Source organism: Muntiacus reevesi, chromosome 13 (genome assembly GCF_963930625.1).
Source record: "Muntiacus reevesi chromosome 13, mMunRee1.1, whole genome shotgun sequence".
Lineage (NCBI taxonomy): Eukaryota > Metazoa > Chordata > Mammalia > Artiodactyla > Cervidae > Muntiacus > Muntiacus reevesi.
The window spans coordinates 20,840,763-20,863,401 of record NC_089261.1 but is presented as its reverse complement, the minus strand read 5'-3'; the positions used below and the strand labels follow the sequence as shown (position 1 = coordinate 20,863,401).

The following is a 22,639-nucleotide window of genomic DNA, read 5'->3' as shown; positions in this document are numbered from 1 at the left end:
TGCATTGGCGTCCAAGGACGTCCCGGGCTGCAATTTTAAATTGGTCTTTCTGAGAAGGTGGCCTTTGAGTAAAGAGGTGGACATATTGGGGAAGCTCGTTCCAAGCAGAGGGCAAAGCCAGTGCAAAGGCCCTGAGGTGGGAATGTGACTGACCTGTTTGAGGACCTCAGGAAGGCTGGGGAGGCCAGAACCAGGAGTGAGGAGAGAGCTGGGAGGTGGTGGTGGGGTGTTAGATGGTATAGGCCTTTGTGGGAAGTTTGGGTTTCACTCTGAGTGCAAAGTTTGCTCTCTTTCTATAGAGTGTATGTTCAAGGTTGGGGCCGGGGGTGGAGGCGCTCAGGCCCCCATGATCGAGGCCCTTACCCACGATGCAATGATGGGCAAGCAGCAGTCGCCTCTGGCTGCCCCCAGCGCTGCCTCTGTCAGAAGGATCAGCCTGTAAGCTAGGCCCCTGCCTCACCTTCCTCCTGCTTCCCACAGTGGTGGGTGCCTCTCAGCCCTCAGGGACCCAGGCTGGGTGCAGGCAGGTACAGGCAGCCTCTTCCCCAGTGATCCAGGCCTGAGGGGGACAGGGGCACTCCTGACCAGGGTGCTTGGACCCTGAGCTCCCCACTTGGTCAGGACCCTTAGTGCCCATGACCTGAGGCCAGCACCTAAATGAATCCATTCCCCACAGCCCACTGTGTCGCCCTCCTGCAGAGCCCAACCACCCAGGAGGGCCCTCTCCCCACCAGCTCTGGATCACTGGCCTCGCTGTTTTCGTCCCTAAGGAGAGAAAGTAAATATATGAGTTGGAGTCGGAGCAGTTTCCCTTCCACCCCACCCTTCCTGCCTTCCTGCCAGCCCCTGGGAGGGGCCAGGAAGCCCTGGAGCACCCCACATCACATCAGCCCTGCCTCTGTGCACACCTCAGGCTCCACCTTCAAGTTCAGGGGTGAGGCCTCAAGCAAGCCCTATTTAGGTCTCGTACCTGTACCCCATGTATAGGATGCCATCACTGAGTCATCACCACAAACCACACACATCGTCCACAGCCAGACATGACTCAAGGCAGTGTGGATCCTCCCAAGGTGCCTGAGCCTGAGTACACGGCGTGCTTCCGATGGCCTGGGCATGACTCGCAGGTCATGAAATATGCCAATGTAGGAGCCTCCTGGGCAGCCTTCCTGGTTGGTGTGAAGTTCTGAGTGTGGTAACTATCACAAAGCCTGAATAGCAAGGCCCAGGGACTGCTTCCAGAACTCTGTGGGCAGCAGTCTGGTGGTCATGTACTTGGAACCACCTCTCAGCCATCCATCCCCAGTTATAAGCACACGATGTGGGCAGATTTCATAGCTCGTGGCCTCCACCACCATCTAGAACTCGGCTAAGAGTTCTGGAATCTCTGTGCCAATTTTTAGTCTCTCACATAATTTAATGTACATTGCTGGATGTAAATGGTGCCTCCTTAATAGGTAGTGTTTCTTGTGCAGTATACAAACTGAACAACCATCCAGAGCATCCCTGCTCTTATGCCAGCTCAGGATCAGGTATCAACACTCGTTTTCTGAGAAGATTATGTATGGTCATGCCTAACTTCCTCTGAATACTAGAGATAATTTCACAATCAGCGCCCCATCCCTCAGGAGATAGAGCCTCAGGAGCTCACCCCCAAAGCCCAGCTGGGGTCTGTTGTCTGAGCTCAGCAAATCACGCTAGAAGGAGATGGGAGAGGAAGGGGAGCTAGTCTCATCCCCTTGTCCCTGGAACTCCCTGCATAGATCTGACACCAACTAAAGACAGAAAACCCCAGAGAGACCTGGGGCTCGGGCAGAGGGTGAGCCTGTCTGTTTTGAGGTCTCCTCCTCTTTGTCCCCACTCCCGCCCACAGAGGCTCTCCAAGGAGGTCCAGAGTGCTCTGGCCAGAGCCAGCAGCACAGCCGAGGAGACCATCAGCGCCATGAAGACAGTGCGGAGCTTTGCCAACGAGGAGGAGGAGGCGGAGGTGTACTCGCGGAAGCTGCAGCAGGTGTACAAGCTGAACAGGAAGGAGGCCGCAGCCTACATGTACTATGTCTGGGGCAGCGGGGTACGTGCCCCCAGCCCGGGCAGGTCTGACACAAAGATGGGGGGCCCCTTGGTCAGGACATTAGCCCAGGTCCCTGCATGCTGGTGTGACACTTGACTTCGTCCTGACCTTCTGCTTGTCCTCAGAGGATCTTTCTGGAAAGAAATGTAGACTCCTGTGAATGTCCCCCCAGGACACCCCCTCTTACCTCTCACCTGGGTGTGGGGTGGCCGGGCAGGAACTTTCTTTTCCCTGTTGGGGAGACACCCCTGCCAAGGTGGGAAGTCACCCCGAGGCCACCTGGGGATCCGACCTGGGCAGCTTCCCGGCAGGTCCTAGAGTGTCCGGCTCACTCCCTGGGGACGCGTTCCAGCCCCTCCTGGAGAAGGAGCACGTGGGGCCTGTCGCTGTTTGCTGGTCACAGCCGAGGGTGGGATGTCGGGGAAGAGCTGGGGTAGGCATGAGGAGGGTTTGGAATTTAGGGCAAGGAAGGAGCCGGTGGTCTACAGGCAAGCAGGGGATAAGGACCTCCTGGGACCTCCCCCCACCCAGGGTAACCCCTCCTCAAAAGTGCCAGCCAGAGGGGAGAATGGCCTGAAATCCAGCTAGCCAAGTCTCCTGATGGTCTGCCCACCAGCAAGGGCGCCTCTTGCTGCTTGTGCAGAGGCACCGTGGCCCAGCCGTGGGTCTAGTTCTGGCCCAGTGTCGCTGGCTTGGAATGAGGAGGGCAGATGGGGACCCCGAGTGGGTTGTGTCATGGGTACGCAGGTTCCACTCCTCTCACAGACACTCCCCCAGCCCCAGAGGGGGCGGGAGGCAAGCACACCCCAGACACAGCCCCTCCTTCCTGGTAATACAGACCTCGTCTGCTTGGCTGGGCGTGCTGTGTGACCTTAGCCAGAAGACTCAACCTCTCTGAACCATGCTCTTCCCAATAAGGAGGAGACAAATAGCTCCAGTTTGGCCTCACTGAGGCGCTTAGGAACTCTGTGTGTGTGTATGTGTGTGTGTGTGTGTACACGCCAGGGCCTGACAAAGAAAGCCTTGTTCCCAAGCAGGCTCATGGCCTGTTCCAGCAGGGGGCCTTTGCAGGGTCCCTAGTGGGGGCGGGGAGGGCGTGAGTGACAGGGGCACCAGCCTGTGGGAGGCCGTCCCTGCCGCTGGCTGCACTTGCAGTTTATAACTATGAGTGCAGAGTCCACAGCCGCTCTCACCTCCCCTGCAGCCCGTGGGGCGGGGAGACAGAGGGAATGGGGTTGTGGATCTGAGCCAAGGCCCCCCGTGAGTCAGACTCCGCTTTCCATCTGCCCTCCAGCTCACACTGCTTGTGGTCCAGGTCAGCATCCTCTACTACGGGGGCCACCTCGTCATCTCGGGGCAGATGACCAGTGGCAACCTCATCTCCTTCATCATCTATGAGTTTGTCCTGGGAGATTGTATGGAGGTGAGGGGCTGGCTGGGGAACGGGGGGTCCTGGGGAGGAGGGAGAGGTAAGGGGGAGGGATCTGAATGGGGGTGCTCCAGAGTCCGCAGGAGGTGGCATTTCTTTCTAAAGGACGTGATAGTACCAACAAGGAGACTAACACTAACGTGTGACGGGAACTTTACGGAGCAGAGTGGCAGCAACAGAGATCATTTCAGAAGATGCCCCTGAGCACCTGTACGAGGTCTCAGTGCTCCCTGGGTCCCCACTTCCCAGAAGAAGAAGCTGAGGCTCAGAGTGCTTCAGTGACTTGCCCCTCACGTTCGTAGGGGTTCCCAGTTTCAGGCCAGATGGTCTGACTTTATTTTAACCCACTTTAAAGAGTAGCTCTAAGGAAAAAGGACAGAGTGGGTTTGTTTTTTAAATGGATTATGTCTTTATATATATATATACACACTCACACATATATACACATACACACACAAACATACAGTATTTCCATTTTATTTTAAAATTTATTTGGCTGTGCCTGGCCTTAGTTGCGGCATGCAGGATCTAATTCCTGGACCAGGGATTGAACCCGGGCCCCCTGCATTGGGAGCATGGAGCCTTGGCCACTGGAGCAGCAGGGAAGTCCTTGTAGATTAAGTCTTAATTTGGCTTCTCCCACCAGCAGGTCCTGAGATGAGGGAGCTGGGGAGCTTGTTGCCATCAGTCACTTCCAGAGGATGTGCAGAGTGAGGGTGTTAGTTCTCTGGTCTTAGCCTCCAGCACTAAGGTAGAGCCTGTGTGTCCGGCAGTGATAAAAGCCCAAAGGTGTGGGGGTCAGGGGAGGGTTAGTGTCTTCTGCAGATGGCACTTTGCCTTAGCTCCGATCAGACTTGCAGTGTCGTTTGAATCAGCGTCAAGGAAGCCATGCTTCAGAAACATCCACAGCAGTAGGCAAAGACATGTGTCCCAGGATATCCAGTGGGGCATGGTTTATAACAGTGAAAAGTTAAATGCTTGTCAACCAGTGGTTGGGCAATACGGTATATCCATATGTCAGAAACAGTCCATCTGTGCTACGAAAACTGGGTAGCAGCTACAGGAGTGAGGCAGAGCTGTGTGCCCTGGTGCACAGAGAACCCAAAGACACAGAATTAGTGAAAAAGCTCATCTCTGAGTCACAGGGATGGTCTGATCTCATGGTTTTCTTCCATCTCAAAATTATCTAATTATGTACATGCATGTGTTTGTGAAAGCACAGAGAAAGGACTTGAAAGACATAGTACCCTGATAACCGGGACCACCTCTGGGATGAGGGATAGAGGACAATGTCTACACAGCACTTGTATCTTAGTATGAGTAATTATATCTGGATGTTAACAGCTGTGGTGGATTGAGGGCTTCCTATGTGCTGAGTACTGTCTTCACAGAACCATGATACCGGTACTAATATTACCCCATTTCATCAACCAGGACCCACAGTCACAGGTCCTAAGGGCCTGAACTCGGGAGCCAGAATGCCTTGGTTCGAATCCTGGCTCTGCCGCTTCTCCATCTGTGTGACCCGGGGGAAGTTACTTGAGCACTCTGTGCCTCGGTTTCCTTATCACCACAAAGGAGCTAATGATAGCAGCTACCTCATAAGATATATATGTACTCAGTAAAATAAGTCATTATTCACATTTATACTTGTGTATATTTTTACCCAAGGAAATGTATAGTATAAATTTAGGGCCGTTTTTATCATCGAAATTTAAAAATTCTGTGGCAGCTAAAAGAGGAAGGTCTAATTCCTGTTCTGCTACATTCTGACTTCTCTGCGATTCCATTTCTTTTTCTAAGGGGGTGATAACACCTACCCTGCTGGCAGTGGTGAGGTTTAGCTGTAACACATAAAGCATCAGTATTTTTTATCGCTCTCTTCGGTTTTTGCATTATCGTCCTGGTCTGCTGTACCAGCAGGTGGGGCTCCGACAGCCTCCTGTGACCGTGCCCCGCCCCCAGAACTTCTGCTGTGTTCTTGCTCTCTCTGCACCCCCTTCATCCCTCTGGCACCATGGAGGGGGGACCTAGGATTGGGGTGTCAGTGGGTCAGGAACGTGTTTCTCCTCCCCCCACAGTCCGTGGGCTCTGTCTACAGCGGCCTGATGCAAGGAGTAGGGGCCGCCGAGAAGGTGTTCGAGTTCATTGACCGGCAGCCGACCATGGTGCACGACGGGAGCTTGGCCCCTGACCACCTGGAGGGCCGGGTGGACTTTGAGAACGTGACCTTCACCTACCGCACTCGGCCCCACACCCAAGTCTTGCAGGTGAGAGAGGGCCTGAGACCCCCCACCACCACCTCCGATCATCCTTTCCCTCCTCCCATCTCTCTCTCACCTCCTACAGGCCAGGCCATGGCAGTGCAGCCAAGAATACGAAAAGCAGAGTGCCTCCACTCCTGGAGCTGGGCTCTAGCTGGGGAAGGCAGAGCGTTAACAAAAGGATTCCAGAAGTGCTAGGAAGGCAATAAATCGGGGTAATCTGTAAAGATGGTATCAATAGTCCAAGAGGGCTTCTCGGGGGAGGTGATTTTTGATCTCGGACCTAAACAAGGAGCAGGAGCCAGCCAATGGCTCTCAGCAGCGAGAACATTCCAGGCAAAGGAGACAAGAATAAAAGTGCTGTCAAGGCCTAGAAAGGAGAGCCTTCTGGGGGCGGTGGCAGTGGGGCAGGCTGGGAAGGGTACCTGGGGCCTCTAAGACCAGAGCCTCTGAGTGAGCCTGCGGCCCCACCTTATGTCTGCATGTTCCTTGCAGAACGTGTCCTTCAGCCTGTCCCCAGGAAAGGTGACTGCACTTGTGGGGCCGTCGGGCAGTGGGAAAAGCTCGTGCGTCAACATCCTGGAGAACTTCTACCCCCTGGAGGGGGGCCAGGTGCTGCTGGACGGGAAGCCCATCAGCGCCTATGACCACAAGTACTTACACCGCGTGGTAGGTGCACGGGCCTTTGCCGCCCTCCTTCGCCCTTTCCATTTGACCTTCTCTCTCGAGTACTAACAGATGCAGGTGAGAGGGCACAGGATACACACACAGTTCAAAGGATTATCACTGGGATTTCCCAGGTGGTCCAGTGGCTAAGACTCTGTGCTCCCAGTGGAGGGGGCCCAGGTTTGATGCCTGATCAGGAAACTAGATCCCACATGCTGTCACTAAGACCCAATACAACCAAATAAAATAAATAAAATATATTTTTTTTAGAAAAAGGGATTACCACCAACGTAACACCACCCAGTTAAAGAAATAGAACATTCCAGCACTCCAGAAGCGCCCCCCGCCCCGGCCCACTCCATGTGCCCCTTCTTTTTCTCCCAAGAAGCGCCATCTCACCCAACTTTCATAATCATCATTTTCTTGCTTTTCTTTTGTTCTTCCCATCGCTGCATGCCTCACCAGACAGCGCAGCTGTGTTTTGCTAGTTTTGAACTTCATCTGACTGGAGTCATAACATGGGTATTCTTTGTGTCTTGTTTCCTCCACTCAGCGTTATTTGTGAGTTTTCCAGGTTGAGGCTGTGTTTGTAGTTCCTTCATTTTCACTGCTGGGAGCTAATCCCCTGTGTAAACATGTCACAGTCCATTTACACATTCTGTTTCTTGATGGATAGTTGGGGGTGTTTCCTGTTTTTCTAATATTAGCAACAATATTGATATGGACAATACTGATACTGTGTGTCCTGGTATGCACAGGTGGGTAGGTTCTCCCAGGGTGGATGTGTTTCCTCAGCTCTAGTAATTCCTGCCATTAAGGTGGTTTACATTTTTCTTTTTTTAACTTTACAGTCCCACCAGCAGTGAATGAGAGTTCAGGTTTTCCACATTTAATTTATCTCCAGTACTTAAAGGAGGCTATTCATGACCTTACAGTTTTTGGCAATCTTCTCAGGTGCACTCAACATCTGCTTCTGAGCTGGTATAAGAGCAGGGATGCCCTGGATGGTTGTTCAGGTTGCACATTATACAGGAAACACCAACTTCTAAGCAGACACCATTTACATCATCAACAGACGTTAAGTTATGTGAGAGCCTGGGTTGGCACAGAGATTCTAGAACTTCCAGCTAGTTGTAGATGCTGGTGGAGGCCACAGATTGTGACATCTTCCCACTCATGTGTACATAACCATGGGTAGATGGTGAAGAAGTGGTCCCAGGTATGCCACCACCAGGCTGCTGCCCACCAGAGTTCTTGAAGTGGCTCCTGGACAGAGCTGTTCAAGCTTTGCAATAGTTAACATGCTCAGATACTTAATCTCAGATAACTAGTATCTAGTATCTGTAACCAGTTGGTGAGTATCTAGAGGTAGTTCATTGAGGTCTTTTGCATTTTCCTGGTGACTAAAGATTTAAGTCCTTTTTCATATGTTTCTTGAAGTTTTGGATTTCCTCTTTTGTGAGTATCCTCTGTTTAAATTTGTAGTTTTCGTAAACCCAAAGCAGTAGAACTCAACCATCTAACTATATTCCCATCTATTCAGAGAATTTTATAACAAACCCGTGAGAATTCCCTCCACCTCACCTTTTGAATTCCACTCCATGACACGATCCAGCATTATCAGTTTAGTCAACATCCTTTCCTTTCCAACGTGTTTCCCATCTTTATATAAACATATCTATATATAAAGGCTTCCCTGATAGCTCATCAGGAAAGAATCTGCCTGTGATATAGGAGTCACAGGAGACATGGATTCAATCCCTGAGTCGGGAAGATCCTCAGGTGAAGGAAATGGCAATCCACTCTATTATTCTTGCCTGGAAAATCCCATAGACAAAGGAGCCTGGTGGGCTACAGTCCATGGGGTCGCAAAGAGTCGGACATGGCTTAGCAACTAAACAGCAGCAGCAACAATATATAAAGGCACGTACACTTTTTTAAAACAAAAACAGAATCGTGATATATATTACAGCTTGATTTTAAAGGTGTACTGTAATAATTTAATCAATCCTCAATTTATGGACAATTAGATTTTTTTTCTTTTTCCTTTTTTGCTATTTACAGTATTGTAATGACATCCTCCAACTACATACAAATTCCTAAAGCTGGGATCCTGAGACAATAGCTCCTTTCTGTTGGTCTCTAGAAGGGAGGGGGCACCAACCAGGGCGGTCCCTGTGGCCTCGGCCTGCTCTGGCCTCTTGCTTCTTGCCATGGACAGACTCAGAGAGTCACACTTCACACTCTCTCACTCTCTTTTCTTCCAGGTCAGAGGCAGCCAATGAGCTCTGTCTTGGAGGTCAGGGAACTTGGCTGAGCCCGGAGCGGCAGCTTAGTGGGGCCCCCAGTGTGTTTGTCAGGGAGGCTGAGGGCTTGTGCAGAAAGTGGACTCCACTGTTTGGAAAGAAGAGAGGCCACTGGATGCAGCAGCCGGCCATGGGCCCTGATCAGATTTCAGACTTGAGGCCCCAGGCATCAGCCAGGCCTGGGGCTGGTGAGGTTCCTGGTGACAGCTGGACTGATGCATTCCTGGCCTCCCATGCCCCATCCTTCCTCCTCCACAGATCTCCCTGGTGAGCCAGGAGCCAGTGTTGTTCGCCCGCTCCATCACGGACAACATCTCCTACGGCCTGCCCACTGTGCCCTTCGAGACAGTGGTGGAGGCTGCCCAGAAGGCCAACGCCCACGGCTTCATCATGGAGCTGCAGGACGGCTACAATACAGGTACAGGGCCCAGAGCATCGCCTCCACTGTGCCCGGAGGTCCATCCTCAGGGATTCAACCCTCTGAGTTATGTGTTGCCCTCTGCCAGCTACTGTTTATTATTTCAGGTGAAATCCACATAACATAAACTTGTGTTTTTAAATATTTATCTATTTATTTATTTGGTTGCATTGAGTCTTGGTTGCAATACTTGGGAGCTTTAGTTGTGGCTCTCAGGCTTAGTCACCCCACGGCATGTGGGATCTTAGTTCCCCAACCAAGGATCAAACCCATGTCCCCTGCATCACAAGGCGGATTCTTAACCACTGGACCACCAGGGAAGTCCCTAAACTTAACTATTTTAAAGTGAACAATTCAGGGACTTCCCTAGTGGTCCAGTGGTTAAGATTCTGTGCTTCCACTGCAGGGGGCATGGGTTTGATTCCTGGTCAGGGAACTGAGATCCCACATGCCTTGTGGCGCAGCCAAAAATAAATAAATAAATCAAACACTTCAGTGGCACTTAGTACATTCACAGTGCTTTAAAACCACCACCTCAATTTAGTTCCAAAACATAATTATTTTAAAATGGTATATATATTATATTATTTATAGTTACTTTATGTGAATAAGTATTTTAATTTAATGAGTTGAACAGTATATTAACTTATAGATTTGATTTAATGTATTTGAAAATTTTAACTCTTGCAGTGGGGCTAGTCACACAGTTCAAGACTAAAAGATTAGACCTAACTATGTCCAATGAAAAGTTTCATTTCATCCCAGTCTTCACTACCAGTTCCCTCCGGCCCCCACCAAAGCTTCTTTCATTAATTTCTTACATGTCATTTTGGAGTTTCTTTATGCAAATATGAGTATATGTTTTTAGTTCCTCCCACCCATCTACAGGAAAAGAAAAAAACAGTACCTTATATTCTGCACCTGGTTTTTTTAAATGATACCTTTTTTTTTCCATATTAATACCTAGAAAGCTACTTTTTTTTTTTCAGCTACTGCACAGTATTTTATTGTGTGGCTTTATAATACTTTCCTCAAAAATAACTGATTTCCTCAGTTTCCTATTGATAGACAGTTTGTATAGTTTTTTTGGTTTGGGGGTTTTGTCGTTTTCAGTTAGCAGTGCTGTGAGTCACAGCGCAAGTAAATGAGCAGGAAATATTCCCAGAAGTGGGTTTGCTGGTCCAGGGGTTGTGTGTCTGTAACTGTGTTCTGTGCACTCACGCAGCGCAACCCGACACACAGGGGTCTCAGCAGCTGCACCCCAGGGAGACTCGGGGTGCCCTTTGCCCTCAGCCACCCCAGCACACTATGTTATCAAACGTTTGGAGTTTTGCCAGATTCATAGGTAAAAGTTGGCATCTTGGTACACACAAGCGCACACAGTCGTAATTTGCTTGCCCCTTATGACCAGGAAGGAGGAGCACTGTTCCATGAGGTTTCCAGTCGGTGGCCCTGTCAGCCCCACCTTTCCCGGGGAGCAGAGCTCCCTTGGCAGAAGGGAAAGGAGAGGCAAGGGACTGCTCGTCCTTCCCTGCAGGCCACCCAGCCTCCCCTCCCATTCACTTGCACTTGTGCCTCCGCCCTGCAGAGACAGGGGAGAAGGGTGCCCAGCTGTCCGGGGGCCAGAAGCAGCGGGTGGCCATGGCCCGGGCTCTGGTGCGGAACCCACCCGTTCTCATCCTGGACGAAGCCACCAGCGCCCTGGATGCGGAGAGCGAGTATCTGGTGAGTTGCGGGGTGGCGGGTGATGCTGGAGCAGGGCGGGTGAAAGGTGCTGGGAAGGGCTCAGAGTAGCTGTAGGGACCCTCCCAGGCCATCAGCTTCCTGGATTAGGGTGTTCTGGAGCTGAGGGCAGAGAGCGGGGATGGAGGAGACCCAGGGCGTGGTCACTCAGCCCAGCCTCAGGGCTCTAGGTGTTGAAACCAAATGCACTTGGGTTCGAGTCAGGAGATGTGGGCCCTGGATTAGGAGCTTTGCCCTGGAGCTCATAACCTGAGTGTCTCTCTTACTCCAACTCTCATGTCATTGGTAAAGCGGGGCCCACAGTGTATTTGAAGTGGACTTAGCTACCCCCATCTTGCCATGGGACCATTCATTTTCACACGGTATTTAATGCCCGCCTCCTGGGCACCAGGCGCTGTTCTGGGTGCCAGGGTCACATTGGCCCCTGCCCCCAAGGTGTTTCCAGTCCAGGGCGAGAGACAGATCACAAGGAGACAAGGGTGAGTGTACCCTGGGGCCTGTACTGTGTAGAAAATGAAACAGTCGTGTGATGGAAAGGTTGAGAAACATGGCTGGCCATTAGTTAAAGCTGGGAGAACACATTTTATCCAGTAGCTAAGAAAGCAGGGAAAAGAGCTGAGGTCTGTCTAGGATTTGTGCAGGGGTGATGATGGTGATGGGGCAGCCATTTCAAAGGGAGATTGAGGACCTAGGGAAGGGGCGGCGGGAGCAGGGGTCAGGGGAGACTCACAAAGGGCTGGGAGCTGGCGGACAGTTGGCAACCACTCGAATTAGGGTTCCTGTCTCCCACCGAGTCTGGGAGATGGGGCCCCATCCTTCCGATGATTACATTTCAAAGGGATGACAGAGAGACATTCCTGAGCTTTAGGAGATTTGCATATGTGTCTCCAGGAGACCGAGGAAGGTGTGACAACTCTAAGCCCCTTTTGGTAAGTGCTCTAAGAAAGGGAGCTCAGCCACCCGCTGCCCGGCCTGTGTCGGTTAGGACACTCAGTTCTCCGGCGGCGTTTAGGGGCTGGGTCATCCCAGGGACAAGGCTCTGCCCCTGCGGGAGCCCTGCTGGAATGTGGCTGTCTTGGTGCAGGGTTCAGATGCGGTCACACCTGCCCAGGATTCCTGTGCAGAACCAGGGCCATCAAGTAGCTATTGAGCTGAGACCAGAAGGGAAAGGAGCCAGTCAGGGGGGTCTGGGAGGAGGGGCAATGCGGGCAAAGGCTCAGAGCAGGTCCACAGCCAACCCCCCAAGGTCGGCATGGTTGATGGTGGGGGTTGGGCATGGTGAGATCGGGAGAGAGTCATTGTGGGTACACCAGCTGTTCAGGCCCTGGGAAGGGGTTTGGGTTTGTTTTGTTTTTTTAAGAGTAGGTTTACATTTAAAGAAAACTGGGCAGAAAGTACAGAGTTCCTATATATACTCCTCCCCCCAAACAATGTCACCTGTTATTAACACATTACATTAGCAGTATATTAGTTCCCATTGAAAATTGGTATTAGTGCATTGTTAAAACTCAAGGTCACCATTCAGGTCTCGGGTCCCTTTGTATTGTGAATTCTATGGGTGTTAACAAACACAGGATGTCATGTTATGCAGAAGAGTTTCATGGCCCAAAAATTCCCCCCAGGAGTTTGGGTTTTATCCTAAATAGGACTAGAAGCTCTTGGAGGGCTTGGAGCACCAGTACAACAAGAACTGATTAAAAGTATTAAATCCACGTGGGGAGCGGGTCAGGAAAGTTGCCGGGATCCAAGCGAAAAGGAACGGTGGCAGAGGTGGAAAAATGGAGCAGAGAGACCCTGGGGAGATGGGGCGACAGGATTTGCTGATGAGTCAGATTTGTGGGGTGAGGGAAGGATGGAGGAAGCAGGTGATGCTGGTTTTATTGGCATGAGCTCTGAGGCTGATGGTGAGACCATTAGCCAAGGCCAAGGTTAGGGGAAGACCATGTCGCGCCCTTCCATCATTCACGGAGTGCTGCCCCGTGTCAGGCTCTGAGCTCTGTCCCCCAAGGACATAAAACTCAGGAAGCAGGTCCTGTGCAAGCCCTGGCTTTACAGGCGAAGAAGCCCCAGAGAGACTGAGCGTCCGTGGGATGTGGTGGACCGGGGATCTGAGCCAGGCCTGGGCGGGGTGGTGGGCGGCGGCAGCGGCGTGTGAGCCGGCGCCCTCCTGTGTCCGCAGATCCAGCAGGCCATCCACGGCAACCTGCGGAAACACACGGTGCTCATCATCGCGCACCGGCTGAGCACGGTGGAGCGGGCGCACCGCATCGTGGTGCTCGACAAGGGCCGCGTGGTGCAGCAGGGCACACACCAGCAGCTGCTGGCCCAGGGCGGCCTCTACGCCAGGCTGGTGCAGCGGCAGATGCTGGGGCTTGAGCCCGCCGCGGACTACACAGCCGGCCACAGGGAGCCGCCGGCCAACGGCAGTCACAAGGCCTGACCGCGGGGCCCCGCCTCTCCCGGTGGGGCAGAGGCCCCGGAGCCGGCCCGGCAGAGGTGCCCATGGGGGCCCCCCATCACGGCCACCCCCGCTGCCCTCTGAGCCCAAGCCCACGGCACTGGAGGGGGAGGGCCAGCTGCCCTGCCCCGCGAGTCACCGCTTCCTGCATCTCTTCCCCGGGTCCCACCCTGTTTCCCGGGCCACCACCGGCCCCCTGCTGCCATGAGTCACCCCCGCCAGTCTGGGCACGGAGACACCACTGGTCTCTCGGGCTGGTCTCCCGAAGCTTCTAGGCGAAGGTAGAACTACCTTTTTAAACCAAGATCTTAACCAGGTTTTTTTACTGCTTGGTTCAATGGCCCCCATCAACTCCTAGATTTCAAAAACATTTTTCTAATTGGGAGTAATGATGGGCAAGGTCCCTGAGATGTTCTGGACACTTCTGAGCTGGGAGTGAATGACCCTTCCCCCTAAGAGCCTGGGGGGATGTCAGGGAGAACTGGGCCTCTGCTGTTTGCCCCTGGAGAGAAGGGGCTTCCCAGGCCCTGTGGTGGTGGGAACACGGCGGGGTGGGGGGACTTCCTGTCTTGCCCTCTTCCCAGCTTCGTGAGTCAGGCCAATGGTGGGTGGGGAGTGGAAGGCGCCTGCCTGCCCATCACCCCCCAAATCTAAGCCAGTCTCACTGTGAACCACTACAAACCTTAACTAGGGGAGTGAGGGGCTGGCCAGGCCTGGCGGAGCCTCGGGGGGTCCCCGGCCCAGCGCCCAGCTTGAGCCCCTCCCGCTGGCTTGCCCCGCCCCACGCCCTCTCCCCTGGCTGGCAGCCCCCTCCCCACATCCGCCCCGCCGCTCTGCCGTTCTGAGGCTCTCTGGACGTCTAGGAGTCCGGTGCACGGGACGCTGGCAAAGCCCAGGTCTGGCTTTGTGGTGGGGTTGCGAGATGTTGGGAGAACCCGGTCAATAAAGTATACTACCTCTCACCCCTGACCTCTGACCTCTTTCTGGGCCATCTGCCTCACCGCCTGGCTAGGTTTCTCCATCAGGCCCTGCCTGGTGTAATTGTGGAGACTCTGGGAGGTCTAGGGCCTCCCCGCATCCAGCGTCCGGGTGCCCTTCACATCCCCGGGACCCCCAGCGCAGACATCCGCGTCCATCCATCCGTCTCCATGGGGCTTGTGCAGGATAACAGACCGGTCTCCACTAAGCCCCCAGGATCCTCTGTGCCTCCTGGGAAAGCCGAAACCCAGCAAATGCCACCTGTTTTTTTCCATCAGGGACAGAGCACCCTACGCTCACCAGCCCATGGCACCAAGACATATTACCCAGCAGTACAGCTCGATCAGAAGGGAGGCTTAGGACTGGACCCAGGAAGACCTCCTGCTGGTAGTTCTTACTTGCTGAATTGTGTGGAAGTCTGGGGTCCCGGGAGCGGGACTAGGGCAGTGGCTTTTACCAACAGGTATGGAAGTATTTGAGTATTTTAACAACCGGTGAAGTCACACTACATACACCAGCTCTATGTCTGCCGTGTATCCATTTTCCTGCCAAATAAATCGAGGCATGAGGCCCAGACTGTGGCCAGCTGAGTCCCCTGCTTGCCTTCAGGGGCTTGGACCTCCCTTGAGCATCTTATTTATCCAGGACCCTCCCTCCCTGAAGAAGCCATCATGAACCTGAGCGCTGGATCCCCCAGCAAGAACCAGCTCAGGCCCAGGGGTTTCAGGTGGAATTGGAGAGATACCAGGTGCTTAGCGTCTGATCTCATTTAATCCTCACAACAACCAATTCTCTCCCCATTCTTAAGTTGAGGAATCTGAAGCTCAGAGAGGTTAATTGATTTATCCTACACTCCACAGCCAAGACCCCATAGCTAAGCCCCCACCCCATCCACCCAACCCACCCCACCTCGCCAAGAGCAGGGAATAAAAAAGTTTCAGGGCATTATGTTATCTGGACTCTTTGCTGTGCTTACTATTCCATGATAAAAATAAACACAAAATTTAAAATGCTGTGAAAACCCAACAAGGTACATGTTCAGTTGCTCAGTCATGTCTGACTCTGCAACCCCAAGGACTGCAGCACGCCAGGCTTCCCTGTCCTTCACTATCGCCTGGAGTTTGCGCAACAACAAGATGCAAAGGTGAGCTCAATTCAAGCAGGAGGAAGGTTGAGACAACTGTAAGGAGCTTCCCCTCTCTGGGCCTCAGTGTTCTCACCTGTAATGGGGGATGTGTCGCAAGGGTGGAAAGAGAAATTGAACCTCTTACCTGGGAAGGTGGGGGCCCTTGGAGGAGGGCGTGCTGGTTTTCTGTGGCTTCTGTAACCAGTGACCACAACCAGGTGCCTTAAAGCAACAGAAACATATCTTTCCAGACCTGGAGGCCAGAAGCCTGACACCCAAGGGTCGACAGAACTGAGCTCCTTCTGAAGGCTCTAGAGGAGGGTCCTTCCTACTTCTGGTGGCTCCAGGGGTTCCTGGCATGTGGCTGCCTCCCTCCAGTCTCTGCCTCCGTCATCACCCGGCCGCCTTCTCCGTGTGTCTCAATTCTCCCTCTGCCTTTCTCTCGTAAGGACATTTGATGTTGGATTTTGAGCCCATGTGATTTATCCAGAATCATCTCACATTGAGATTCTGAACCAAAGACCCTTTTTTCAAGTAAGGTCACTCTCACGGTTCCAGGGATTTGACATGGATGTCTTTAGGGGGAACCTTGCAGCCTTTGGGCTTTCCTGGTGGCTCAGTAAAGAATCCACTTGCAATGCAGGAGCCACAGGAGACTGGGGTTTGATCCCTGGGTTGGGAAGATCCCCTGGAGGGGGGCATGGCAACCCACTCCAGTATTCTTGCCTGGGAAATCCCATGGACAGAGGAGCCTGGCAGGCTACAGTTCGTGGAGTTGCGAAGAGTTGAACATGACTAAGTGGCACACACCTTGCAGTCTTCTTTCACACGGTTTTTGCATCCCCTACTCTGCCCCATCCCGGGGTCCCCTGCCCTGGCCCAGGCCACCTCAAGACTTCCTGTTTGGTTTGGGGGTAGGGGGTTTCAGTGCTCAGAGGGCAAGGACAGCCAGGCTTGAGTCAGGCTGGTTGTGACAGGGATCATGGGACTGGAAGCCGAGGCTTCGAACTGGACCAGCCTGCTTCTGCCAGGTTCACGTGTCCCTCCATCAATCAGATCCTGGACTCAGTGCTGAGAACCCACCAGGGCGTCTCAGCACATCAGGTGCAAACACCTCCCTGTGGCCTCTCCAGCCACACAGCCCTTCTTCCTTCTCCTTGAGCAAGTCAAGCTCATTCTTGCCTCTGAGCCTTTACACTGCCTATTCCTTCTCCCTGACACACTGTTCCTCCCCCTGGGTTCCCAGATGATTCTTTCTCATTTCTCTCTCAGCTCATGGGTCCCCTCCTCCTCAGCGGGTACTGAGTGTGGCGTTTTCCCTGGTCACTCTGATCTGTTATCATCACAGCACTCATCACCCCCTGAAATCTCTGCCTTTTTTGTTCTGTTCCAGGCACAGGTGTGCATGCTTTACATGAGCTGCATCACTTAATCCTCATAAAACCTCTGAAAGGTAGGTACAGTGTCATCCCTGCTTTACAGGTGGGGAAACTGAGGCACAGAGAGGTTAAGCGACCTGCCCAAGACCACCCCTAGTAAAGACTAGAACCAGGATTCACACCCAAGAAGAATGTGTATGTTTGATCCCAACCACACAACACCTGTGAGCATGAAGACTTAAGGGTGTGGATTGGGGCGGGTAGGTTGACCTGCAAGGGAGAGCTGCCCATCAAACACAAGACTTGAGTTCTTAGACCTGAGTCCCTCCAGGAGCCAGGTAGGTATCATAGGTGAGTGAAGCCAGCTGGATATAATAAAAATCAGACAATGTCTTGATTTCTCTTTTGCTTTCCACTTTTGACATAGTACAGAGAAAATCTGTTCAATTAGTCCGTAAAATATGGTGCAAGCTTGAAGATAAGTGGTAACTGAAGCTGAGTGTCAGTTGTTGCTGTTTAGTTGCTAAGTTATGTCCAACTCTTTGCAACCCCATGGACTGTAGCCTGCCAGGCTCCTCTGTCCATGGGATTCTCCCAGGCAAGAATACTGCAGCGGGTTGTCATTTCCTTCTCCAGGGGATCTTCCCAACGCAGGGATCAAACCCACATCTCCTGCATTGGCAGGTAGATTCTTTATTATTCTGGCCATAAATGGTGGGGATCGTGGCAAACAGGAGAGCTCACACTCCTTTAAAGAGGATGGCCAGGGGACTTCCCTGGTGGTCCAGTGGTTAAGAATCTGCCTCCTGATGCAGGGGATGTGGGTTTGGTCCCTGGTCGGGGAACTAAGATCTGACATGTGTTGGGGCAACTAAGCCCGTATTCCACGACTAAGGAACAGCCAGTTCACCACAATTAAAGATCCTGCATGCCAAAACTAACAAAACTGACACAGCCACAAATCAATAAATAAATTTAAAATTAAATAAAGGGGATGGCTGGGACTTAGCTCCAGACCTGAGGACATAGAGAAAGGTGGCCTCGAATTAGCAGATTTTCAGATGTTTCCAGAGAAGTTGGAACTTTCCAATTGTCATGTGAGATTGACTGCTTTTTATAGATTGGCTCAATTACGTTTACAAAACCAAGGGTAAATATAACACCTCCCTAGCCTTTGGACTGTGGGTTATCCATTAGCAACCTCTGTGCTGACATTCCTGTTCTCCAAAGTTCTTGGAGTTTCCACAGCAAGACACTTCCATGGGGGATCCCCCCAGTCCAACCCCATTCCTGCCCAGACTCCTCCTTCCCTCCTCCCCTATCTATCCCCCTCTCTTCACCTCATCCCTCTTTCCTGGCCTGCGAATTCCAGATTCTTCTCCCTCTCCCAGGCTGAAGTCAGTTCCAGCTCCCTAAATTGCAAATCTGAACCCCAGCATGGGCCCTAGCCAGACAAAGAACCTTCTGGAGACCAAGCAAGCCCTTTTCTGGAAGTTACATATGATTTTCGAGAATAAATGTTTTATTTTAGAATCATTTTAGGTTTGCAGAAAAGTTGCAGTGATGGTAGGGGGCGTTGCTATATATATAGCAGCTTTGTACATAGAGGCAAAGCTCGCCCAGCTTTGACTTATGTTAACATCTCACATGACTGGGACACATTTGTCACGACTAAGAAGCCTACACAGGCGCGGCACTGGCAGAGAAATGCCAAGCTTTTTTTGGATTTCCCCAGTTTTCCCACTGTGTCCTTTTTCTGTTCTAAAATTCAATTCAATTCAAAGATAGGTTTTTTAAGATTGTTTTTATCAAGATAAAATATGGATAACGTTTACCACTAATGCCATTTAGTACATTGACAATGTGGTACAACCATCACCATTATCTCTTTCCAGGACATTTTTATCACCGTTCCCCCCCACAAAAACCAGGTCCCCATTAACTGTCACCCTCCATTCCCCCACCTCCCTCAGACCCTGGCAACCATTAGTCTGCATTCTGTCTCTGTAAATTTGCCTGTTCTGGACACTTCATATAAATGGAATTGTAGACATTGTGGCCTTTTCTGTCTGACTTCTTTCAGCATCATGTGTTCACGGTTCATCCGTGTCTATGTCTGTCTATGCCTATATCAGTGCTTCATTCCTTTTTATGGCTGAATAATATTCCATTATATGGATGCAACCCATTCTGTTTATTCTGTTTATCCATCCATCCACTGATGAACACTTGGGTTATTTTCACATTTTGACTACTGTGGACAGTGCTGCTATGAACTTTCACATTTTTGGGTGGACATGTTTTTGATTCTCTGAGGTTTATACTTAGGAGTAGAATTGCTGGGTCATATGATCACTCTGTGTTTAAGAGAATTTCACTTTGAGAAATCACCACGCCATCTTCCACAGTGGCTGCACCATTTTACATTCCCAACAGCAAAGTATGAGGGTCCAATTTCAACACATTCTCACCAACACTTGTTATTTTCTGTTATTTTTTGGTTTTATTTAAAAAAATTTTTTTGAATCTTTATTGAATTTGTTACAATATTGCTTCCATTTTATCTTTTAGTTTTTGCCCACAAGGCATGTAGGATCTTAACTCCCCAACCAAGGATTGAACCTGCACCCCCTTCATTGGTTGTTTAAATGGTGGTTTAAATGAAGCCTAAACCGCTGGGCCACCAGGGAGGTCGGTCCCCCTATTAATTTATTTTAAATTACAGCCTTCCTAGTGGGTAGAAAGTAGAGAGCCATGATTTTTGAAGCTGACTTTTTCTGTATTACAATTCATTTAGCAAATACAGCTGCCTTCTTCTGTTCCAGGCCCTACACTAGGCAGTCAGGGGAAATCATGGCGGTGGGACCCTCAGGAAAAGCACCATCTGGAGAGGAAATGGGCAAAGATACAAGCAAAGAGGAGACAACAGAGACGAGCTGGGGGCTCTGGAGGCCCCAAGCAAGCTTAATCCTGGTGTGAGGATCTGGGGCCGGTGAGAGGGTAGAGGCAGCCCAGGCTTCAAGGGGTGGGTGGTGGGGGCAAGGGGTGTCATGAAGCCCAGATAGTCACACAGGGCCTCTGTGCTCAGAAGGGTCCCACGTTTGGTTTAAAGTTCTGTGGCCACCATCTTGAAATTCCTCTTCTTTTGTAATATTTACTTATTTTTAATTGGCTGTGCCAGGCCTTAGTTGCAACATGAAGACTCTTCAGTCTTCATTGCAGCATGTGGGATCTAGTTCCCCGTCTAGGGATCAAACCCGGGCTCCCTGCATTGGGGACGTGGAGTCTTAGCCACTGGACCACCTGGGACTTTCCTTGAAATTCTTCAGTTCTGAGCAAGGGACCCTGCATTTTCACTTTTCTCCGGGCCCTGCACATTATGTACCTAGTCCTAGGGAGTTGTCCTCGCTAAAGGCAGAGGCCTGGGAAAGCTTCTCTCTACAACTGAATCTTTGGCATTTGGTGAAGGGGGCACTTTTGTTGCTGTTGTTAATATTAAAAAGTGCAGAGAGTTTTATAACCAGCACTCTGCTCCCCATCCCAGATCATCACCCTGGACATTTCTCACCATCAGAGCTGTCTGCTACAGGGCACCCCACTCCCAGTCGCTGCCCCCTCCCTCCTCCACACTGGCCCCTGAAGCGGAATTGAGTGCAGCAGGCAGCAGATGGGTTCTTCCAAACGGCTGGTCTCCGCAGACTCTGACCCAAAGCACGTGTGGGGGGAGGAGGCTGTTAATCTGATTTGGGGTCACGGTCAGAGCCGACAGCTCCAAGGACAGAAACCCAGGAACTTGAGATGTTGCTTATGGTGGGCTCTGAGGCTGAGCATGCTCAAGTGGGCCCTGGAATGATGGTCCCTCCACACCTGTTCACCTCTCCCTGGCACAGTGGCTGCGCCAGGGCTCTGATCCCACCTTTTCCTCAAACTCCCAAGTCTTTTTTTTCTCCCCCTGTCTGGCTGCAACCTCCCCTACCTCAGGAAAACATCCATAGCTCGTTGGCTTGGAAATCATCTCCTCCTCTTCATGAGGGCTTTCCTGGTACAATTGTGCCGATTGTGGGCCTATACAAGCCATTAGGGTGAGCTCCCATATTGAGCTCAACACTTACACATGGGACTTCCTGGTGATTCAGTGGCTAAGACTCTGAACTCTGAGCTCTGAACTGGTCCCTGGTCAGGGAACTATTAATAGATCCCATGTGCCATAGCTGAGGATCCCGAATACCACAAGGAAGATTGAAGACCCTAGTGCCACAACCAAGACTCAGCACAGCCAAATAAATAAATAAATAAATACTAAAAAGAGAAACACTTTACACCAGGATGAGTGCGCTCAAAGTACATGGGCCAGAGGGGGAAATAAAGCCGTAAAGGGGACCAGCTGTAAGACATTAGGGAGCGGTGGGGACTATGGTGAAGTGAAGACCTCATTACTCCTTGAAAGGGGGCAACTGCTGCTCACCTTGGCCGCTGTCAACACAAGGAAATGTGTATGAAATGGGGCCAATGTTTCAAGGGAAGTGGGCAAACCACATTTTGTGATGTCTTGACTTTAACGGTAGATATCTAATTCAAACATTAAAAAAATACAAACAAGGCAAATAAAAAAGTCCTTGGGCCTCTAGATTGTGAGCCCTGGTTTACACCCACAACTTAGCTCTGAATTATTCCCCTTCTTGTTCTTCGCTTGGGTATGAGGTATTGGTGTGGATGTGGGGAGACAGAAGCTCACTGTAGTAAGAATGCTAATTGGGAGAGCAATTTGCTATGTATAGTTAAAAAAAAAAGTTGAAATGTGTAAAGTCTACAACTATTCCACTCTTAGAGCAGTGGTCCCCAACCTTTTTGGCCTCAGGGACAGGTTTTATGGAAGACAATTTTTCCAGGGACTGGGGGCCAGGAGGGATGGTTTCAGGGTGATTCAAGCATGTTACATTTATCGTGCACTTCATTTCTATTATTATTATTACATCAGTTCCAACTCAGAGCATCAGGCATAGATCCCAGAGGTTGGGGACCCTTGCCTTAGAGGAGTGGTTTTCCTTTTTTTTAAGTTGAAATAAAATTCACATAACATGGAGTTCATTACTTAAACCATTTTAAGGCATAGAATTCAGTAGCTTTTAGTAAGCTTGCAGTGTGGGGGAACTATCATCACTACCTCGTTCCAGCACACTTTCACCACCCTGAAAGGGAATCTGTACCCAGGAAGCAGTCACTCTCCGTTCCCCCACCCCACCCTCTGCCAGCCCCTGGCAACCACTAATCTGCTTTCTGTCTCTATGGATCTGTCTCTTTTGGACATTTCACATGCACAGAATCAGACAATATGTGGCCTTTTGTGTCTGGCCTCTTTCACTGAGCATCATGTCTTTAGAGTTCTACCTTGGAACATGTGTCCGTACTTTATTTTTTATTACAGTGGAATAAGATTCTATTTTATGGCTAGATCCCATTTTGTTTTTCCATTCGTCTGCTGATGGACATCTGGGTGGTTTCCACTTTACGACTATTGTGAATAGAGCTTCTGTGGGCATTCATGTACTTGTTTTTGTGTGGCTATACTTCACATTTCTCTTGGGTAGAATTACTGGAAGAGCAATGTTTTTTTAAACTTTGCTTTCACTGCAATCCTTATTAGTAAGAAAAACATCTTTACCTCCCTACCAAGCACACATGCACACAAAACAAAACCTTCACCAAGGAATAGTATTCATTACAAGTTATTCTACCCTATATCATTTAAGGAAAATTTGATTTCATGACTTAGGTATGCCTCAGGCTAGTTGAAAAATATTGCT

The 22,639-nt window shown here is 50.9% G+C and overlaps 1 protein-coding gene across 4 annotated transcripts in view; it reads left to right on the top strand.

Moving 5' to 3' along the window:
- Nucleotides 1-14,285, top strand: part of ABCB9 (ATP binding cassette subfamily B member 9) — a 31,206-nt gene extending 16,921 nt beyond the window's left edge. For 3 of the 4 annotated variants that reach the window (XM_065904083.1, XM_065904082.1, XM_065904081.1), the window contains exons 6-12: nt 1,871-2,068; nt 3,363-3,491; nt 5,579-5,767; nt 6,257-6,430; nt 8,992-9,151; nt 10,740-10,876; nt 13,074-14,285. In XM_065904083.1, coding sequence (XP_065760155.1) covers nt 1,871-2,068; nt 3,363-3,491; nt 5,579-5,767; nt 6,257-6,430; nt 8,992-9,151; nt 10,740-10,876; nt 13,074-13,334 — 1,248 coding nt within the window. In that variant the 3' untranslated portion in view covers nt 13,335-14,285. The remainder of the gene's footprint in view (nt 1-1,870; nt 2,069-3,362; nt 3,492-5,578; nt 5,768-6,256; nt 6,431-8,991; nt 9,152-10,739; nt 10,877-13,073) is intronic. The other variant, XM_065904084.1, reaches the window with a different exon arrangement.
- The last annotated feature ends 8,354 nt before the right edge of the window (nt 14,286-22,639 follow it).